This window comes from Bombus pyrosoma, linkage group LG5 (assembly GCF_014825855.1).
Source record: "Bombus pyrosoma isolate SC7728 linkage group LG5, ASM1482585v1, whole genome shotgun sequence".
Classification (NCBI taxonomy): Eukaryota; Metazoa; Arthropoda; class Insecta; order Hymenoptera; family Apidae; genus Bombus; species Bombus pyrosoma.
Window position 1 is genome coordinate 8491574 of NC_057774.1, and position 18947 is coordinate 8510520.

The window sequence follows — 18947 nt, forward strand, 5'->3', positions numbered from 1 at the left end:
GAACTTTCGATTTCGAGAAACGTTTTATGAACGACTTTTATTGTTTCTCGCAATCAGCGTGTTACTTTCGAGCCTGAATCTACACGGTATATTCGGGTTAGATGATTTTTCAAAATTCAATGGACGGATGAAAGGATGTCTGGTTTCGATTGTGGCCATTCTGATGTTTTCACAAAGTTTTCTACGTAACGTCCGGAATAATAGACAATGGATTACTGTTGTTTGCTGATACTAAGTATAGTAAGTTTGTAAATGAGGTTCAACGCGAATTGTAGATTTTAATAATAGATTTTAATGATAAAAGGATTGTCTAGATCGTACGATTTTGTTCATCAATTTCCTAAAGTTCTTTGCTTTAGTCATTTGGAATAGCTCATCTTACTAATTTTGCATAATTCGCCCTAAATAACTGAGCATTTTCGAAGATCGTTTGCTGTTAGGCTCGCAGTACTGCGAGAAAAATGTGTTGATTAAAATTTGATACGATAAATGTATACTGGACTAGTTAATATGCAACTTCGAAATAAATTCATATTAATAATATCTTACATTTTTCTCTATCGTTAATACAATAAATTATTTCGACTATTACAAGAAAACGCTATTGAAAATTAATTAAAAATTGATTTAGCTAATAAGTAGCTAGAATTCTATACGAATAATGTAATATATTTCACTCTGTTACTGTAAAGTTTTTTATTATATTGTTTATTTTAATTTTACAATTTGTCCAGTGGGACATTAGGTAAAATGTTGCTGTAAAGTGACTGCGTGCATCGAGTCGAAAAGTCGTCTTGACCCGAATCTCCTCCTACCATTTTTAATAATCAGACAAAATGTCATCAAATACGATAGTGGCATTTTAACATTTCTTTCGATCACAGCAAACTTGGAAACAGAACCTTCGTTACGATATCAACTGGGACAACCATAATTCGTTTGCGTCAACCTAATATCAATATCTCGCCAGCAAGATAACCTCTCGTCCGCAGATCATCTGGTCGCTTTGATTCTCGTGAAATCTCCTCCCGAAAAACCTCGTGTCTCGTATAAGTCGTGTCTTACAGAAACAATCAGAAGCCAGATTGGGCAAACGTTCGTGCGACTAGTCGTTTTTGTTCGCGTCTTGGTACGCGTCGAGACACGAGTGAAAGTTGCGTACCAAAGGTCCGCTCGACTTCTGCTTTTCAGCCTAACAATTATCTCGGCCCGACTTTTCTTCGTCCAAGAAAATTTCATTTATTTATATATATATATAGGTACGTTTGCGTAACAAAATTCTCGACGTCCTTCAGTGTCGATCAAACGTGAGTCCCTTCCAGTGATTCCAGCGATGGGATTAAGTCCGACGTGTACTCACAAATTCAGATCAAAGACAGCATTGAAGGTTCGCTCGATTAGGCCCGAATATTACTCGCAACATTATAATCATTCGTACGATAATGTTACAGAGCATTTAATCTCTGTAGCTGGTTCGATCCAGAACGAGTATTTGCAGCTTTCAAAAATGTATACTGTCTAATTCAAATCTCTGTTAAAAGTTGTATTATAACTACACTCCATTTTCGTTTATATTATATTATATTATATATAGAATGTATAATACAAAATATATGCTAAATATAACGTGATATAAATTGGATGTCTCCCACTAATTTTATTTTCTAATTGCTTCATTATAAATCCGTGATTATCGTTCAGATCGTATGTGCCTCATAATGTAAAACACTAAACGAATGAAAATTTGCTCGAGATTTTCAGTAAATGCAACGAGTACGTGTCCTAATACTTAGTACTTAGTACTTGGTACCTGGTACTAGTACTTAATACTCAAACCGTAAGTACTTGGATGCTTCGTAACGTAATAATAGTGAGCATCGAGGCTGATTACTGTAACAGGTAGTCGACAAATCTAAATCTTTTTGTCATCTCTGCGAAATATAGTCCTGCGCTAGACATCCTGTACTCTCCTAAATCTTACCGATATAATCATCATGGTTCTGCGTCATTATAGCGCTAGCGAAATTCCAAAATGTTCCAAATATAGCACACGTAATGCGTTTATAAAAGTTTCCTACAAATGGTGGCATATTTCCGTGAGTTATAGTATGCTTGAATCCCAACGCTCGTCACGCAGGGTCATTCGAGTAACCGGTAATTTTCATGATCGCTAAGAGATGGTTTTCAGCTGGAAATTGGCCGCGGTTAAATCGAGGATAGTCGAATTTTGATTCGTGTTCTTTTTTTCCTCTCTCTCTCTCTCTCTCTCTTTCTCTCTCGGTTATATACGTTCGGCTCTTGCGAAACGCGATTCGCTCGTTGATTTTTATTTTCACGTCGATGCACCGAGAACGGTGTTTTAGTTATTTCTCCGAGCATTATCGTGCACAGGCAATTTGCTGCGCGATTGTACGGTCGATATCGCGTGTCGTTCCCGATAGAACAACTCGATGTAACCAGCGGTAATCGCGGAATCGCGCGATTCGCCTGCATAATCGTTTATCCTAAACGCGTTAGTATCAGACCGGATCGTAGAGTCTACTGAACGAGCGTTTAGGACCTAATTAAACGACTGCCGATGTTTATGTCTTTTTATGGGAAATTTAAATGTCGATTGAAAAAACAAATGTAAAAAGACATCGTAATACGCTCATGTACCAGTTGCGTTAATCGCGATTGCAAACATGCTAATTTACTCGACCATCGATTAGACCTCTTTTGCGAGTCGCGTGCTGTCAAGAAAAATATTAGAAGTGCAGCAGGTAAGTAATTCATCGATGCTTCCGCGTCATTTATGACCTGTTGCCATTGCCATTCATGTTACCGTATATCTTTTTCCATTGTATCAAAGTGTGTGATCCGTGCAAGCATGACAAATAATAGTAATTAATAATAATTTTACGAAATACATCGAAGGAATAAGCACAATGTACATGTTATACCAAAGAATAGATAATCTGTTACCAATATGCGAGCAACTTTTCATCCTAAAGTTCACACTGATCAATTTTAAACTCTCCTGTTAGCGCCACTGCGCTCGGATTCATCCTGTGCTCTCCGCTTGAAAATACAGACGAAGACAGAACGAATTTTTGTTACAACCCAATTTCTTTGTCTGAGGTGTACTCTATTCGTGGGAAATTTGCATCGCCTGTTCAATCGTAGTTAGCTGTAATCGTGTATCGAATCAGCTACTAATCTTATTAGGAACTCGAACGAGAAAACTTAATGCTAAATGAAACGAAGCAAACGCAGAGACACGAAACGAGATTATTTGCACATCGATCCGGCCTTTCGACGATTCTACGCGGCGTCGACGTGGAAGAAACTCGCATGGAATCGAATCAGAGCTGTTTGTCCGCCGACACGCGTGCCTCGAATCTCGTTCCGCGATCACGAAACAGCGGCCAAACTATGTTCGATTCGCAGTGACGAAAATCGTGCCTCTGCTCGCACCGCTGTTGGCCGCTTTGTTCTTGCCGTTGTGGCTCTCCGCGAAACAAGAAACGCCGCAGGAAAGTGGTACGAAGAAAAGGCGAACCGTTTGAGGTAACGGAGATAGACCTGTTCGCGATTGCAGTAGTCGAGTCATAAACCTGTCCTCGGCTACGTGAGGTCGGTGATAAGCAGTTGACTGATAAGGTCGTTAGCAGAGACGCTCGTCTTTTCCTCGATGCATAAAACCACCGTTCCTCTGAAATTGCTCTCTGCCAAGCGAGGACATTTTTCTGCTCTCTTTCTTCGCTTCGTTCGAGAATAATTTTGCTCGAAGATCATCGTTATCCTGAGTTGTCGAATATCGATGGTTTGCCATTTTTCTTCATATTCTGATTATCACGCTATAGCGGATTCGTAAGCGACCTTCCACGTTTTGGAGAATTTTCCTTTGTTGATATTTACCAATGGGCATATTTTGCGTTTTGTCGCGGAATATTGATATTCTATTGGTGGTATTAGCAGGCTGCGAACCTTTCTGCATTTATGCGAAATTCGACGATACAAGAAACGTACAGAATGCATATAGTACGCAAAAATGTATAAAACAGGCAATGTTGTAACTCGTTATAATTCCACTTCTTCTAGTTGTGCTTGCGGAAATTTTGCACGCAATTCCGCGGCGTAGTTATCGTCGTTATTATTTGAAATTAGATGTTGTTCATGCTGGCTCGATTAATTGGCGAATTAGCGAAGTTAGCCACGTTATCGTTTTGATTTAAGTCAATCCGATCGAAGAGTTTGTCGATTTCCTAGATGTCTGTAAGACGGTGTTGTCGAAGAATATTTCACGTGCGTTGTATCGACTATTCGTTCACCATTTTCGTTTATATCGGAACGCGTCTGACTTTACAGAAGGCGATTTTCGAACGCAAACTCGCGAGATTAACGAGAGGCGGACGTGCAAACCGATGGAAACAATTGGTCAATTCGTACGCGACTAATTAGAGAATTGCAACGATGAAAATACTGGCTGGCTCTTAATTCGATTCACCCAATTAACTGTCTCTCTCTTTCTCTGTCCCTCTACGAACGGCCATAATCTCACTCGGTCAGCCGAGTTTCTCGAAGCGATCTCTAAACACTAAACAGGAAAACAGACACGTTTATATATGTATATAACATTAGAATTATGCACGATTAAAACATAACACTAGCAACAAAGAAATCAAAGCAAAAATGGCATATGAAGTGTTACACAATGTAAGAAGAAAAATTCTAATCGCTGAAATTGCACAGTAAATGTATATTTTCACCGACGATTGTGAGTTCTTCGTTTTAATTGGAAATTAAATTAATTTGAAATTTTTGCCATAATTGGATTAATTTTAAATATTCACGAAAACGTAGCCACCTGATGGTGTATATTTGATCCGTATAAAATGAATTTACACGAATGGTACAGTTGTAGCTTTCGATCGTGGCGCGGTTTAAAGTTCGACTCATCCGGTCGTTCCTAGAAATTGGGTCAAAGTTGTATCGCGGCGAAAAAATATCTCGCGACACGATCCTGAATCGTACGAACGAAATATATCGCGGTTGACATAATCGAATTTGGCTTGGACGTGTCGTAGAAGCTGAAGTTTCGGGATAAAAAAGATGCTACAATTAAACCGCTCATGTTTATGCATTTGAGGGGAATTTAAATTACATGAAACTACACGGGATACGTAGAACATTCGAAGTATCTAAAATTAGATATTCTTTGTAATATTTATAAATAAAATTATAAATTAAAAGCTAGAACAAATTTTTATTTACATTTCGTTTCATAAAGATACGAATCGACGATACTGACTACGGTAACTATTATTTCTCATTTTTGAAATAAATTCTCGATAATCGAATTTTATTGGATCGAAAGATTCGCTGCTATTATCAATTGCTGTTTCTTCGAATCGTAATATACGAAAGATGAACATTTCGCTACGAACTTGCGAGCGATTCGAATTATTATAGAACTCGTTAAAATATAAACGAGGCTACATTGGAAACTTCCCGACATATAAACCAGTTAATTGCACGCAGTTTCGAGTGCACAGACTCCATAACGCTCCACAACAAAATTAATCTGTGCGCCGGCAACAGCGGTTAGGTAACCGAGGCTCGTCGATTCAGACGTGACGAATAGTTAGACATGGATTATGAAATGAGTTACGATTGCTGGATCATTTGAAAGCTGTTTTGCCGTGATAATTTTCTATATTTTCGTCTGAGAAGAATCGGACTGTTCCTTGCTGTATGCATCTCGCCTATGAAAAGCAGTTAATCAAAGAGAGAACGAGAGAAACAGAGAGAAAGAGGGAAAAACTCGAGAAGGTGTTTGTCATCGTTATCAATGAGAATCTTTATCGCAACTCGAGATACGCGACGTACGAATATGCTTCTCAGAAATTTATTTCGCCAAAGATTGGATTATTCTCTCCCGTATACGCGCAAAGATTTTCACGTTTACAGAGACTCAGACGATCAGACCAGACAAAGTGATTTTGTTCGACGAAGAATGCTCTCCATTTTGTTTCTTAGTAATAGTCTGAATAAAGATATTTTTCGATCAAATTTTTAATAAATACGAAGATATTTATAAGAATAAATGTTAGAAATGTCGATGCAAAGCGAAGAATAATTTAATTAGGATAATTTCTGGAGCTGGAAATTCGATGCATTAGTATCCTGAAATTTTTCTGAAATTCAAACTATTTACCATTATTTGTTGCTTTTTACGAACACCTACGATACTAGTTTCCATCGTCGTTTAGTTACACGCAATAATTATCCGTGTTTGTGTGTTCTTTAAGTATACTGAATCGAGGCACGTTGATACTTATTTACTTAAGACTTATCGCGTTGTTGATTCGTTTACACGGGCTTCTCGTTAATATATGACTCGATGAACAATTAAACGTTTGTTTAAACAATTAATGAAACGATTGAAAATTACGAATCGTATGAATGTAAAACAGAAATAAATGTATGTATATATTCATGAACACATTGTATTCCAAGTTGTTCAACGTATTTTCAATCGCGATTTTCTTTATTAGTAAGCTGCAAGTAAGACATTATTATAGTCGTCAACGTGTTTCACGAATGTTCATCTCGATTTGAAAGATCAATCTACGATCCACATTTTGCACTCTGACGTGCAAGAAAGAAGATGAAAATTCCGGATTCTTTCTGAATTCTTCCTATTTAAAAAAAAAAAAAACGTGACGAGAACATTTACAAATAGCGAAACAACTTCGTTCAAACGAAATCTGCGATCTATTCTTTTCACCCCGAGCGCAAACAGAAAGAAAAATATTTTCGAACGTATTAGATTCTTAGAGAAGAAAACATACAAAAACGTTCGAACGATTTTTCAATCAATCGATCATATCAACGCGTATTGTTCAGTTACAAGTTTAAGAGACACAGGTTCATCGATACGCGTAAGCACTTTACTAAAATTCGCTCTCAAATCATCGTCGTAATAAATCTACAAAAATTACTACGATAAATTACGAATTGCTCGTTTGCTCACGCTGATAGTTGCAATGTGAAACACATGCCCCGGTTCCAGCGTTTCCCATTTACGGTGCCGCGGACTTTAAAGTCCTCCATCTTGCGAGTACGCGTTTCGTACGATCGCCGCCTTTCTTCAATCCCGTAATTATTTCGGACGCGTGTAAAACGGTATAGAAAGAATTAAGGAAGAAGAAAAAAAGATTGTTTGTAAACGATTAACCAAGAGCGTAAAGTCGTGTGTCTTCGATGCGTGTTTCTTCTTGTTGGGTACTCGGGCACGGGAGGTGGGGGATGCGCCCGAAGAGACAGTCTCGGCCGAGTGCCTCGACGTGTATAAATACAAGCAGTCGGCTTCGTTCTCGCTTAGTCGCTGCGATACTCGATTCTCGTGACGGCCTGTCGATTCGGCGTGTGTGTACCACTGTCAACTGTGTAGCCCGATATCTCGGTTTATCGAAAACCGGCTATCGTCGTGGAGTGTAAGCAGATCAGGTGCGCACGTGCGCGCAAAATCGAGACGCAGTACAATAAAGTTGCGAAGAAAGAAACAAGAGGAAAAAAAGAGGAGGCGAGAGAAAGTCGCCTGTTTTTCCGCCGGTTGTGCGTCTCTCCCTCTCTTCCTAACACGAGACGCCGTGTATCCTGTTATATCGTCGTCGAATCTCGTTTCGTCAAATCTACGTTTTAATTTGCTGAAGATCGCGCGTGTCACGTGTATTCTCTCTCTCTCTCTCCCTCTCCCTCTCTGGTAGTAAACGAATCTGGATTTTGGCCCGTGTGTGTATACGTGTCGGCATCGCGACAACGTCACGTCGGTGTTACGACGACAAGAAAGGACGAGTGTGCGGATTGTGGCCGACATCGGCGGTCTCAGCGGGCCAGCCTCGATACCCCGTCGTTACCAGCGTATCGAACGACGAAAAGAAACACCTCTTTGGCTGAACGCTATCGGAAAGTCGAGTAGTTCATCCGAAAGCGTTCCACCGCCCAAACGAGAAGACGCTAGCAACAGCAGCGAAGCGAAGCTTGGTCGTAGTTCCTGCATGGAAATCGTGGAAACGATTCGAAGCCGCTAGGAAATTGACTTCGCAGCAAACGAGACTCGTCTCTTCGTTCTTGTTCTCTCGTTCAACCAGACAGATTCGCTTTGTTCGCTGCGAGGAACCGTTATCGAATTCGTTCCGAGTTGCTCCAAATACGATCTCTCGGTTGTAAGTTATTACAACACGAGTCACACACCGCGCCACCTTCGACTGCTCGAGGACGAGGCAAAGGTTGATTCGGTTGACGTTCCGAAACGTAGAAACGCGGCGAACGAGTTTCCAACCAGAGCTGTCTTCTCGACTTACCAGAAAATAGAGAAACAAATGCGTGCGAGCAAAAGACGAGCGCAAGGTGGAAGGTAGTCGGTCGACCACCGTTGGCTGGTTCCGCGCTCACGATTCTCTTGGGTCAACGATCTGTTGGTGGATCTCGCGCTTGAGCTGTTCCCGGTTTGTATACACGTATCTGTGGACAGGTCCGGTCGATACGATATATACATATATATACATATATAGGTTCGTGGTTCGGTCGCGTTCGTCGGATACGCGCGTATTCGTGCCGATAGCACGTTTCACGAGGAGTGAAAAGGCGGTCACTCGGTACGCCGTCGTGGCTGCTTTCACCGGCGACGGAATAATGCCGATCGCGCCTTAACGGTACGCGACTCATGCCTTCCGTATTTCCCTTGCGAACCACCGGGAAAATGATCGCGGATCTCGGGTGATTAAGTGTGCAGTGCGTCGCGACAGTTTCCTCATGGTTTTTCCTCGTCTTCGTCGTCTGGTATAGTGGTCGCGGGTGTTTCGGTGTTGTTGATTTAGCATATCGGCAATACAGTGGAAACGTGGATACGCGTTTCGAAGATCTCGATCGATACGTAGCATGGAAAGCAACATGTACATCAGCAACGAGCCGCAGAACAACGGCCACTCGGCCGCCAAATACGCGTCGACCAATTCGATTCCTTCGATAGTGGAGAAAGAGTCGTCATTCGCGAAACTTATAGGCGCTGTTGGCAGAAGGGACTCGAACGCTATTTTACGCGATAATAAAGGTAGACGGCACAGCGTGCTGGAGGATCTGAAGGCGCGAAGGGACAGTCTGTTTCATAGAGCGAGACGCGGTAGCGTTGTCGAGGAGAAAGAAAATACGAAACAAGTGCAGAAGGAGAAAAGACGCGCCAGCGAGGGTGGCAGAAGGTGCTCGGTTTTCTACGTGTCGCAGGATCTGCTCGAGGAGAACCAAGAGCTACTGGAGAACGAGAGAAGAATACAGGCGGACATCGAGGGCAAAAAGGCTCGTAGAAAGTCGTGGCATATCCTCGCCAGGCCGCCGAAACTCGATCGCAAGAGGAGGAAAGGGATCGCTGGCGTCCCGACACAGGTCGCAAGCACCGATGGACTTTACACGCAAGCCAGACAGAAGAGGCCTTCCTGGTGGAACATATTCGTACCTGACTCCGTCGCCAGGTATTTATCAGTTCGCGTTCCATTGCTATTCTACTTTGCGTCTTTTAAAGATCGATGCTTCTTGCGAAGTTCTTGGACGTCGATAACGACACGCTGTCGTTGTCCTTTATCTTTCTCTTTGTTGTTGGATCGCGTCGTTTTGTCTTTTCGCAAGGCACGGTATTTAAAAGTTGCCTCTCCAAGTAAATCGCTTTTACTTAAACGAAATTGCTCGGTCGAGTTGCAACGCGGATAAAAACATAGACATAAAGTAAAACCGACCGACTCTCGTCAAACGTTGTACGGTTGGCCGGCTGAAGTTTCGTAGTGTTCGCATCGATAATTTCGAGCGGGACCGGTTTTCGCGGGGGTATCCTTGCCCGCTCGTCACACGCAATGCTTTTATTCCCATGGAAACCAGATGAATAAATTGCCACGTGAACGTTCTCTATCGCATAACATCGTTCGTTTGCTGCACCAGGAACGACGCGTCTACAAATTCGTTGCTCGTGAGATATTCGCGGAAGCTGATCTCCGTAATCTCAAAAATCGCCTATTTATTAGTATAAGATAGTATGGCGATTTGAAAATTGAATTTTCATTCTTCTCTTCTCGACACGCGTAAACGATATTTCGTTAGAAACGCGGGAAACTCGAAAGATCGATGCGCAGTCCTGTAAAGGAAAAACGATACTTTCCTCGCTGAACAAACATGAACAGTTAATAATATTAAGTTTGACATGAATTTACCGAAGAATTCACTTTCCTTAGTCGTGTCGTACGCTTCTGTCCTATCATCTGCCGTATCGAGGAAAAGTCACAGTTTTCAGATTATTATCATGAACGTTACGGGAAGGAGCTTGGCAATCACGATTTTGTTATCGTTTATTCGTGTTATATCACCGTCAGTACGCACTGTTACAGTAGCGAGTAGAGTGAATGTGATTTGCGAGGAAAAAATCGCGAGACAGGTGCACCGTGTAAATATTTAGCGAAGTCGACGCGAAGTTAAAGCCATAATCCGGGCGCCGGTAATCATGTCACTTGTCAGACAGTCGCATTACCGCCCGCGATAACGACCTGGTTCATAGCGTATACAACGCTTTTACCAACCGAATTCTACTAGCATCATCTGTGTTTGTATTACGTAGCCTGGGTGGAAAGTGCCTCGTGATAAAAACATTTGCACGCGTTTCTCTAGAACCGTTAATATTTCTGCATCGAAAGCTGACGTCATCCGGTCTTGCGAATAAATCGGTTACACGTATCGATACACATCCTGTAAATAGGTACACAGACGTTCATTCTTTCATCATTTGTAGATTCGAAATTTTGTAGATTAATCACGCGAATGGTGTACTCGGTTTACGTAAATTTTGCGTGCGTTTCGAACGAAATAATAATATGTGGAAACGTCGGCGTATTCGTAAGACGCACAAGACGTTAATTTTGTCCGATGTTAATGGGAATTTTTCGTACAGTAGTAGAAAGATACACATATCTTGCTTTATAAAAATAAATCGAACCGCAAATATGTGTTTAACCTCTCTTTCAGCGATCTTGTTTTTCACACTTGCGAGTACAGCGTCCTTGACAGGGGAATTGTAATAATTACGTTTCCAACCATTTCGCAATCCCAAACACGATGTATCATCGATAGCATTGAACTATCGCTAAGTTTCTAGCAGAACGATCAGGTGCGCGATCGATAGAATTTTATGGAATAAATTGCTTCTTAAACGATCAGATTGTTTAATAATATGGGAAGTTTGGAACGGAGGAATACGGAAAACCGGGAACATAATGTCGATTTACAGCTTTGTATGTATCGGTGTCCAATCTCGCGGGTTTCCTAAGACGGGAAATTTTTCTAAAGTTTCCCCGTGCGTTCGTCGGTAATCCCACGATTTCTCCGCGCATCTATAAACGCGGAAATCAAACATCGTGATTCAATGTGCGTTTATCGTAGGAGACGTCTTAATCATACGCGATCGGTCGTCTGTACTTGACGAAAAGCGTCGAGAAACGTGGATCGAGTTGTCAATAGCGAGCGCGTCATTGTTTTTCGATATCGATCTTCTGCTTTTCCTTTATCCGTGATTGCGTGCAATTATCTCGTAGAGATAAGAGTAGAATTTATTTTCTTTATCTGTGAGAACATCATTACAGAACACTCGAACGTTCGTCGAATACGTTTTTCATTTTCTTTTTCTTTTTCTGTTTAATTTCTGACAGACGAAAACAAAGGTTGGAACGGCAGAGACAAGTATTATCGATTTGTTGTTGATCTTTTAATCTCGTCGTCGATACTCGTTGTTGTTAATTGTTCGCTGCTTCCTAGGTGTGAGCTGTCGACATCAAATCCAGTCGTGTCAAATTAACGATTACGGATATCATTCGACACTGATGTTTTGATCGTTGCCATAACAAAAAACGTAACCTTCGCCGCGTGATTACTCAGTCTTTTTATTGCTAACTAAACACTAATTTTATTGCCGTTCCAAGCATCGGCATAATTATCCCCAACGGTTTGATAATTAAACGTACCTCGAGAAAGCATGGTGCAATCGATCTGCCCTAATCGCATTGCCCGGCATCTTTAACGTAAACCCTTCCAAAGAAATATCCAGAAGCGAGAAACCATTATTTTTGCCATTATTTATTCCCCAATCAGTGGAGAAGAAATTGAGAGTGCACCTTCTCATTTCGCGCTTCCTCTAATTACGTCACTGCGTTATTTTTTATTTATTTTACGACTCTCGTTAAACGTTACACGACCGGATCGTTGTTTCCTCGTACGTCGAGGTTTCACGTGGCGAGATTTTGATTCGACAAGGCGAGAGCCGCGAAATTTTGAATAAGATAGCTCTATGTGCTTTAGGCTGATGGTAAAATTGTCCCAGAATGATTTGAACGCACAGCCCTTTGTTTTCGAGAAATTAATCGGGAAATTGTGTTCTTGGTGCAGCAATTTCTCACGTTCTAAAACGTTCCTCTTGCAATTTCCATCCGTAGCATCGTAAGACTTTGCAGCAGTGCTGTGATAAATAAAAGTAATGAAAAATCGATCAAAGAAAATGGCAAACATTTGATATTCAACCGAACGTAATATCAATATTAAAAGGATTTATTAGGTTGTCCGAAATGTTTCTTTCGTTCTATGAGGAAATAATAGACGCACAACGTTTTCTGTTTTATATTATTTTCTCGAATTACGTACGATCCAATTTGTTCTGTTGACATAAACACCGCGACGTTTCACAGACTTGGTTTCACGTTTGTACGAAGCTGCACTGTTGTACAAAAACACGTTTGCGAAAGAAAGACACTTTCCGGACAACCTAATGTAAAGATATGAAAAAATTTATCAATTTCTCGGAAACAAACGATTGCACAGTGAAATCCTTTTGGGGCTGTTACACCGTCATCCTAAAGCATCGTATACACATACAGCCAGTTCACTCGAGATTTCCCAGTTCTTGCCGTCTCCTTGCGAGTAGAAAATATGCTGCTGCACGTCGATGTTTCTTGCCGATGACGTGCGATTTGGCACGTATTTTACGGAATATTAATTACACGTTATAACTATATTTAAATATGGAAGATCGTATACTATCGTTTATATATAGTATACTAATGATACTACGCTCGAACGCTATAATTTGATTTGGGTGCATAGGGACAGGTCTGATTAGATTTGGGATACGTGTGGTTAAATCCGCTTAAGTTTAGGTCGACTGTAGTTATGTACGACTAAGTTTGGCTCGTATTCGAGTAGGTTCAAGCGCGATTAGCGGATTCATACAGCGTGTTCACATTTTTAATTCCCAATGTCTTCCTCGTGAGCGGTAGGTTTCTAAGAAAAGTGGAAGAAAATTGGAAGAGAACACAAGGTTTAATGAATCGATCCATTTACAACGTTACATAATGGCAAAGAACAATAGCAGGAACACCGTGTATATGAATGAAATTTGCTGTACGTGCATTCATTCCCGTAATACCTGTAGTCGAGGTTAATAGGAACTAAAAATCGATTGGACAAGACGAAATTGCATTCTGAACACATTCGACGATAATTCCCTTACTTCGTACGATCACAAGGCGCCAGGAACATTGTTGGACATGGCAATTGAGGGAATTTGCAGTTTTTATTCCGAGAGGGCGTATTGTTTGCGGGAAAAGAAGAAAATGAAAGAGGAGAAGGAAATGTTCGGTTGGCTGACCAGGCTCTGCTGTCTTTTTTTTTCCCGCTGACGAGGAAAATTCAGCGAGGAAATTGGATCGATCCCGTAACACATTCGCACTGTTTCCCTCCTTGAAAAATTGGCAGCTCGTTTCGACATCGGTAATCCAACCGTGTCGGCTTTCCCCTGGCTGCATCTTTCTGCCCGTTCCATTCGATTGATCCGCAGCCGTTAATTTTTGATAGCTTCGTGCCAGCTGATTCACGGCAGAGCCGCCGGTTTCGACGTTATATCCCACGAGCTCTGTACGCTCCAAATAGAATATCCATCCTTCTCGTTTCTTACGCCGATCCTAAAAACCGCAAGATGAAAAATTCTTCTCCGCTGAATCACATTTTACGGACGTCTTCTGCAACCGCTTCACTTTGTTCGATAAATTGCTGCGAATTACCGTCAGCGTATTTGGCTTAAATGGATCGGATTGAATATCTTGAGGGGTATGGAAGATAGGAAAAAATGTTTCGGTGAAAAGTTGTAAGACGACAGATACATAAATTGTTACAAATATGATTGTTTAATATCGTGGAATGTAAAATGCGTAAATTGTTGCAAACGTTATTGTTCGAAATTTACATTGGAATCTATGATGGCTCCTTTATAGCTGCTTGCGATAAATAAATTTACCGCGATTAATTATATATTTTTATGAGATTTTTCAGTAGTAATAACGTATTCATATAAAAACAAATTCAGACTTCTGATATTTGTTTGACTTCGCGATAACCACACTTTTCAACTGATCTTATTTTAACTTAAACATATTTAAACGTATCTGTCTGTAGCTCGACATATTTATTTTCAAAGCTATCGTATCGTTCGCGACGTCGCATCTCCTTTAATACTTGCAATTTTAATATCTAGAAAATTTTCTCCAGCATAACGTAATATGTACACACATTTCTCCGTGCTTCGTACATTTACTGAAAACACAGAGCATAACAACGCAAATATCGTAATATCTACGATGTTTTTCTAACGTGGGAGAAATTTAAATTCCTCCTTTGATCTTTAAAAAATAAATTTCGTGGAAAGAGGAATTTTCAATCAGGCATTTTACAAACAAACGCTGCCTTCCGTTGCAAAGCATTAGAATAATGAACAAATTGCAAGGTTGGATCGTTTTGGTCGCAGGCAAAAAAATGCACGAGGAATTTATCGGGAACCACTGGTTGCTCCTGAAAACCGGTCGAACGTCTTAAAATAGCTGCCTGTGTTATTATTCTTCGCTCTTTTTTCCTTTCTATCCAAGCCTTTATTTACCGCGTTTGCTAGAGATGCCAAACTACTCTTTCGATGTTTCTCACGGCGATTCGCACGATGTTGCGCGAACGTTTCGATTTCGCGTGGAAGTCTGCGATGCTGAAATTTTCCTCGAGGACAGGCGGAAGTTTTCAAATCCAAAGTAACGAGCTAACATCTTTTCTCCAATTAATTAATCATGGAACGGGGAGACGTTTCGTTGCAAAACGTAGAACCTTTTGCAACAAGTAGAAGAATATATTCCGTTTGCAACGCGGAAAGAAGAAGATAGAAGAATAAACACAAAGAGAAGAAACGATCCTAATTGGTTGAAGCGTGCTTTAACAGAGAAATAAAGAAATGAGAAAGGGGAAAAAAAGAGTTCGAAAGAGGTTGAAATTGTTTTTTGCTCCTCGATCGTGCTTCCGTACGGAAGAAAAGAAAGAATGGCCGTGGAATACGAGCGAAACAATCGCGCGAGTCGACTTTAAAACGCGTGTTTTCCTCGAACGGCCAGCTACGTGTTCGGGAAAAGTTTCGTTGCCAGTCTCGAAGAATCGCTTCCGGTGTGCCTTATTCCCGACATCCAATAGAGTTTGCGTTGTTGCAACGTGTTTGCTCGTTCCTTCCAACCGACCTTTCAAACTCCTCCATTCTTATCCTCCCTTCTTTCATTCAGAAACAGATTTCGTTATAGAAAAAATAAATTTTCCGCCTTTCTGTTTTACTTTTGCTGCTTGCAGGCCAGAGCTTCGTTTATTTCGCAGAATTTGGCGAGGAATGGGGGAAAAAAGCCGCGTTAAAGAAATGCTTGGTAACGACGAGGAAATTATCGTGGGAAAGATGTTTTTAGTACGAACGCGTTTGATCTGTATCTACTATTATTATTGCGACTGTTTCGCGATTTCAACTTATCTATATTACTTTAGCTTCTGTGTTGATAGTGATTGGCAACAGCAATTATCGGTGTAAAGATACGACGTAACAAAATTATTAGACGCCTTTTAAGATCGAATTAATCTATATCCTCGAGTGCTCAATTTTTCTCAAACACCGTGTTATTGTTTCTTTTTCTCTTCTTCTTCTTCTTCTTTATATTTCGCGCCGGTTTTATTACAACAGAGAATAATCTTTATTGAAACAATTAATGTCGTCCGTATCGTAAGTTGCTCTTAACTGTACGTATTTTAAATGCAAATTACCGACAGCTGAAGACATTCAAACAATTGCAAACAGTAGCATGCCTGAGATCCTCGTTAGCGGTTATAAACGAGGCAATTGAATTTTGTCGATGAAAATACGACGAATTAAACGACATACAGACCGACATTTCGCCTCTGCCAATAAGGTGCTCGCAAATTGCGCAAGTATTCGACGGCCACTCGAAATTGCCACCACGCGCAACATCTGTTCTCGTGCAACTCTTTGTACACCTTTTGCACGCACACGTATAAACATACGTGCGGTGCAAATGTAGCGCGCAACTTATTTGCGTTTCATCTCTATTAACGCGACCTGTTCCACCGTTATTTTTATCGCCTGCATGTACGTTCCTTTATATCATTCTTATTTTCCACTCTGCCCATCGATTGGGAACGACAATCGTAAACATTCACGACGGTTGGACGATTAATTAAAAAGGAAGAGGATACGAGCGTAGAAATTATTCTTAGAACGATACTGACTGCAAGACGTAGTGTATTTTTAATATTTCACAGTGTTAACAGTGTTAGATTAATGTAGAACGTGAATTTCTCAGAATGAGTATTTCATACTGAGATTTTTAGGTTTGTAAGCAAGCTAACGCTATAAATAAAAATTTGCAATCTGTTTACGATGTATTTGCATATTTCGCGAATATTTTATAAACGATTGCCGTTAGATAAATTCCTGACCATATTTGTTGTTGCAAAACAACCGAGGAACGCAATTGCACCGAACAGCCTTACGAAAATTTTGTTACCGCTACAACAAACGCTTACGAATCCAACATTTTTCTCACAAATGTGCCAATTGAAAGAAAAAGACCGATATATTTTTCGCTTGTTTCTACAAGCTAACCCTAATTGTCTCTAACCCTAAAGCTAATTATATTCTGACAATGACCGAATAACAATAAAGATCGATCGAAACGAGCAAATAAAAATGAACAACCCGAACATGCTGTATGTCGTTAGAGGAGATCGTGAACATGTTCGATTGAAAGAAGGCGAAGCAGGAAATTGAGTTTGATCGGAGTAGGCTTTATCGAAGTAAATTTACGGGCCCTGTTCACGTGGAATTTTATGCCAACTCCTGCGTATTTGTTAAAAATATGTTGTTATGTCAGCCGGTTCGCGATCATACGTTAGCACGTCGAGAAATTTCGAAACGGTAAAAGTCGGCGAACGCATCGAAAGCGAGTGTTAATTAGTCAGATATGGTGTAGCCTTGTATTTGGTATCGGTTGCAACCGAGTTCAACGAGGAGCATTGTCCGAGGAATTATTAATGCAGTGCTACACACGCTGGCGTGTGATTAGCATCTTAATTAGTAACGCAAAATTTATATATATATAATTTATGCTTACAGGTCATTGTGTTAGAAGTTGCTATTGTGAGACGCGATTTTTATACTTGCAACGAGCTAATTATCTAATTCGAGGCTGATGATCTCGATGCAACTTTGTACACATACAAGCAAAGTACGCTAAATATTGTTTCTCTGTATTAGAAGATTAATCCCTTGTTTCGTTATCGGTATTTATTTAACAATTATCGATATTCGCTTATTTTTTTAACTTATTATTTATTGCTTATGTTATATATTTACTTAACGATTTTATCGAAAGATGCAAGCAACTTGAAGTTTGTACTTTCATAGTAAATACAGGAATTAAAGTTTCATGGAAATGAAATTAACATCGTCAGTGATTGTTAGTAATATCGTAGTTTACTCTTCGCGTTTTCGATTTAACATATTTACACTTGTCGCGCATGATATCAGACCAACGCAGAAGGTTACGATTAATACATCTGGTATACAGTGTTTAACGAGCGATAAAATCCCAGCGATAAAAGTTGAATCATTGTATAAAATTGCTTAGACGATCTCGGCTGTAAATCCATGCTATGGCCATAAATCTTCTCTCGAGAAAGGATTAATTGAAAATCATAATGAACCAGTGGAGAGGGTTGATTCAGCGTCGTTAAACCGAAAATGCACGTACGCGTGACGTCAAAAGTTTAACGAAGGAAAAGAAAAGCGCAATTCCTCGCGTCCCGCTGTGGCCGTTCGTTGAATAACAAAACGCAAACAGCTCTATGTCCCTGTGGTATGCACGACGCATCGTAATAAAAATCGAAGATTCTTCAACGTGAACAAAGACTTTATTGTCTTATCCGGCGATCTGTCGTGGGAAGTTTCCGTTTGAATCTTCTACGCAATCGTGATACACGATGTTGGTTGACAGTAGACAAATATGTCTAAGTTTTAGGTCAATTAGATGTACCTTACATTTAGATCTTTTTCCTCGCGAATTTCTCTCGTAGAGTTCACTTACAAAAGTATATTTATTATTCGTATTAGCGTAGTCGGTATTTGTTCAACACGAATAACCTCTTTACTCTTCTTTCTTTTTCTTTTTCTAATAAAACTGACGATATTAGATTATTGTAACAAAGATTCGTTCTATCGTCATCTGTATCTGTAAACGGAGAGAAGAAAATGGGACGAATACGCGTTACACTGCGACATTACGAAGACATATATATATATATTCCTCGATAAGGGAATCCAAATATAACAGACATTACAGAAAAATAGCCAAAGAAGAGCTACCAAAGTACTTGGAAGGACAGACAAATTTTAGCTAGTTCCGGATATGGAAACCAGACCAAAGCGAGGGAATACTGGAAAGAGGAGGGAGAAAATAGATGCAGACTATGTAAAAGGAAAGAAGAAGACCTGAGACGTGTAACAGAAGAATGTG

General features: G+C 40.3%; 1 protein-coding gene across 12 annotated transcripts in view; it reads left to right on the forward strand.

Annotated features, from left to right (window-relative positions):
- Positions 1-18947, forward strand: part of LOC122567592 (TLD domain-containing protein 2) — a 278674-nt gene that overhangs the window by 139128 nt on the left and 120599 nt on the right. For 4 of the 12 annotated variants that reach the window (XM_043726295.1, XM_043726297.1, XM_043726299.1 and 1 more), the window contains exon 1: positions 7363-9515. The exons of 6 other annotated variants lie outside the window; for them this stretch is intronic. In XM_043726295.1, the coding sequence (XP_043582230.1) occupies positions 8929-9515 (587 nt within the window). In that variant the 5' untranslated portion in view covers positions 7363-8928. Of the gene's footprint in view, positions 1-7362; positions 9516-18947 lie in introns of those variants that run through there. 2 more of the 12 variants (XM_043726300.1, XM_043726296.1) reach the window with 1 other exon arrangement.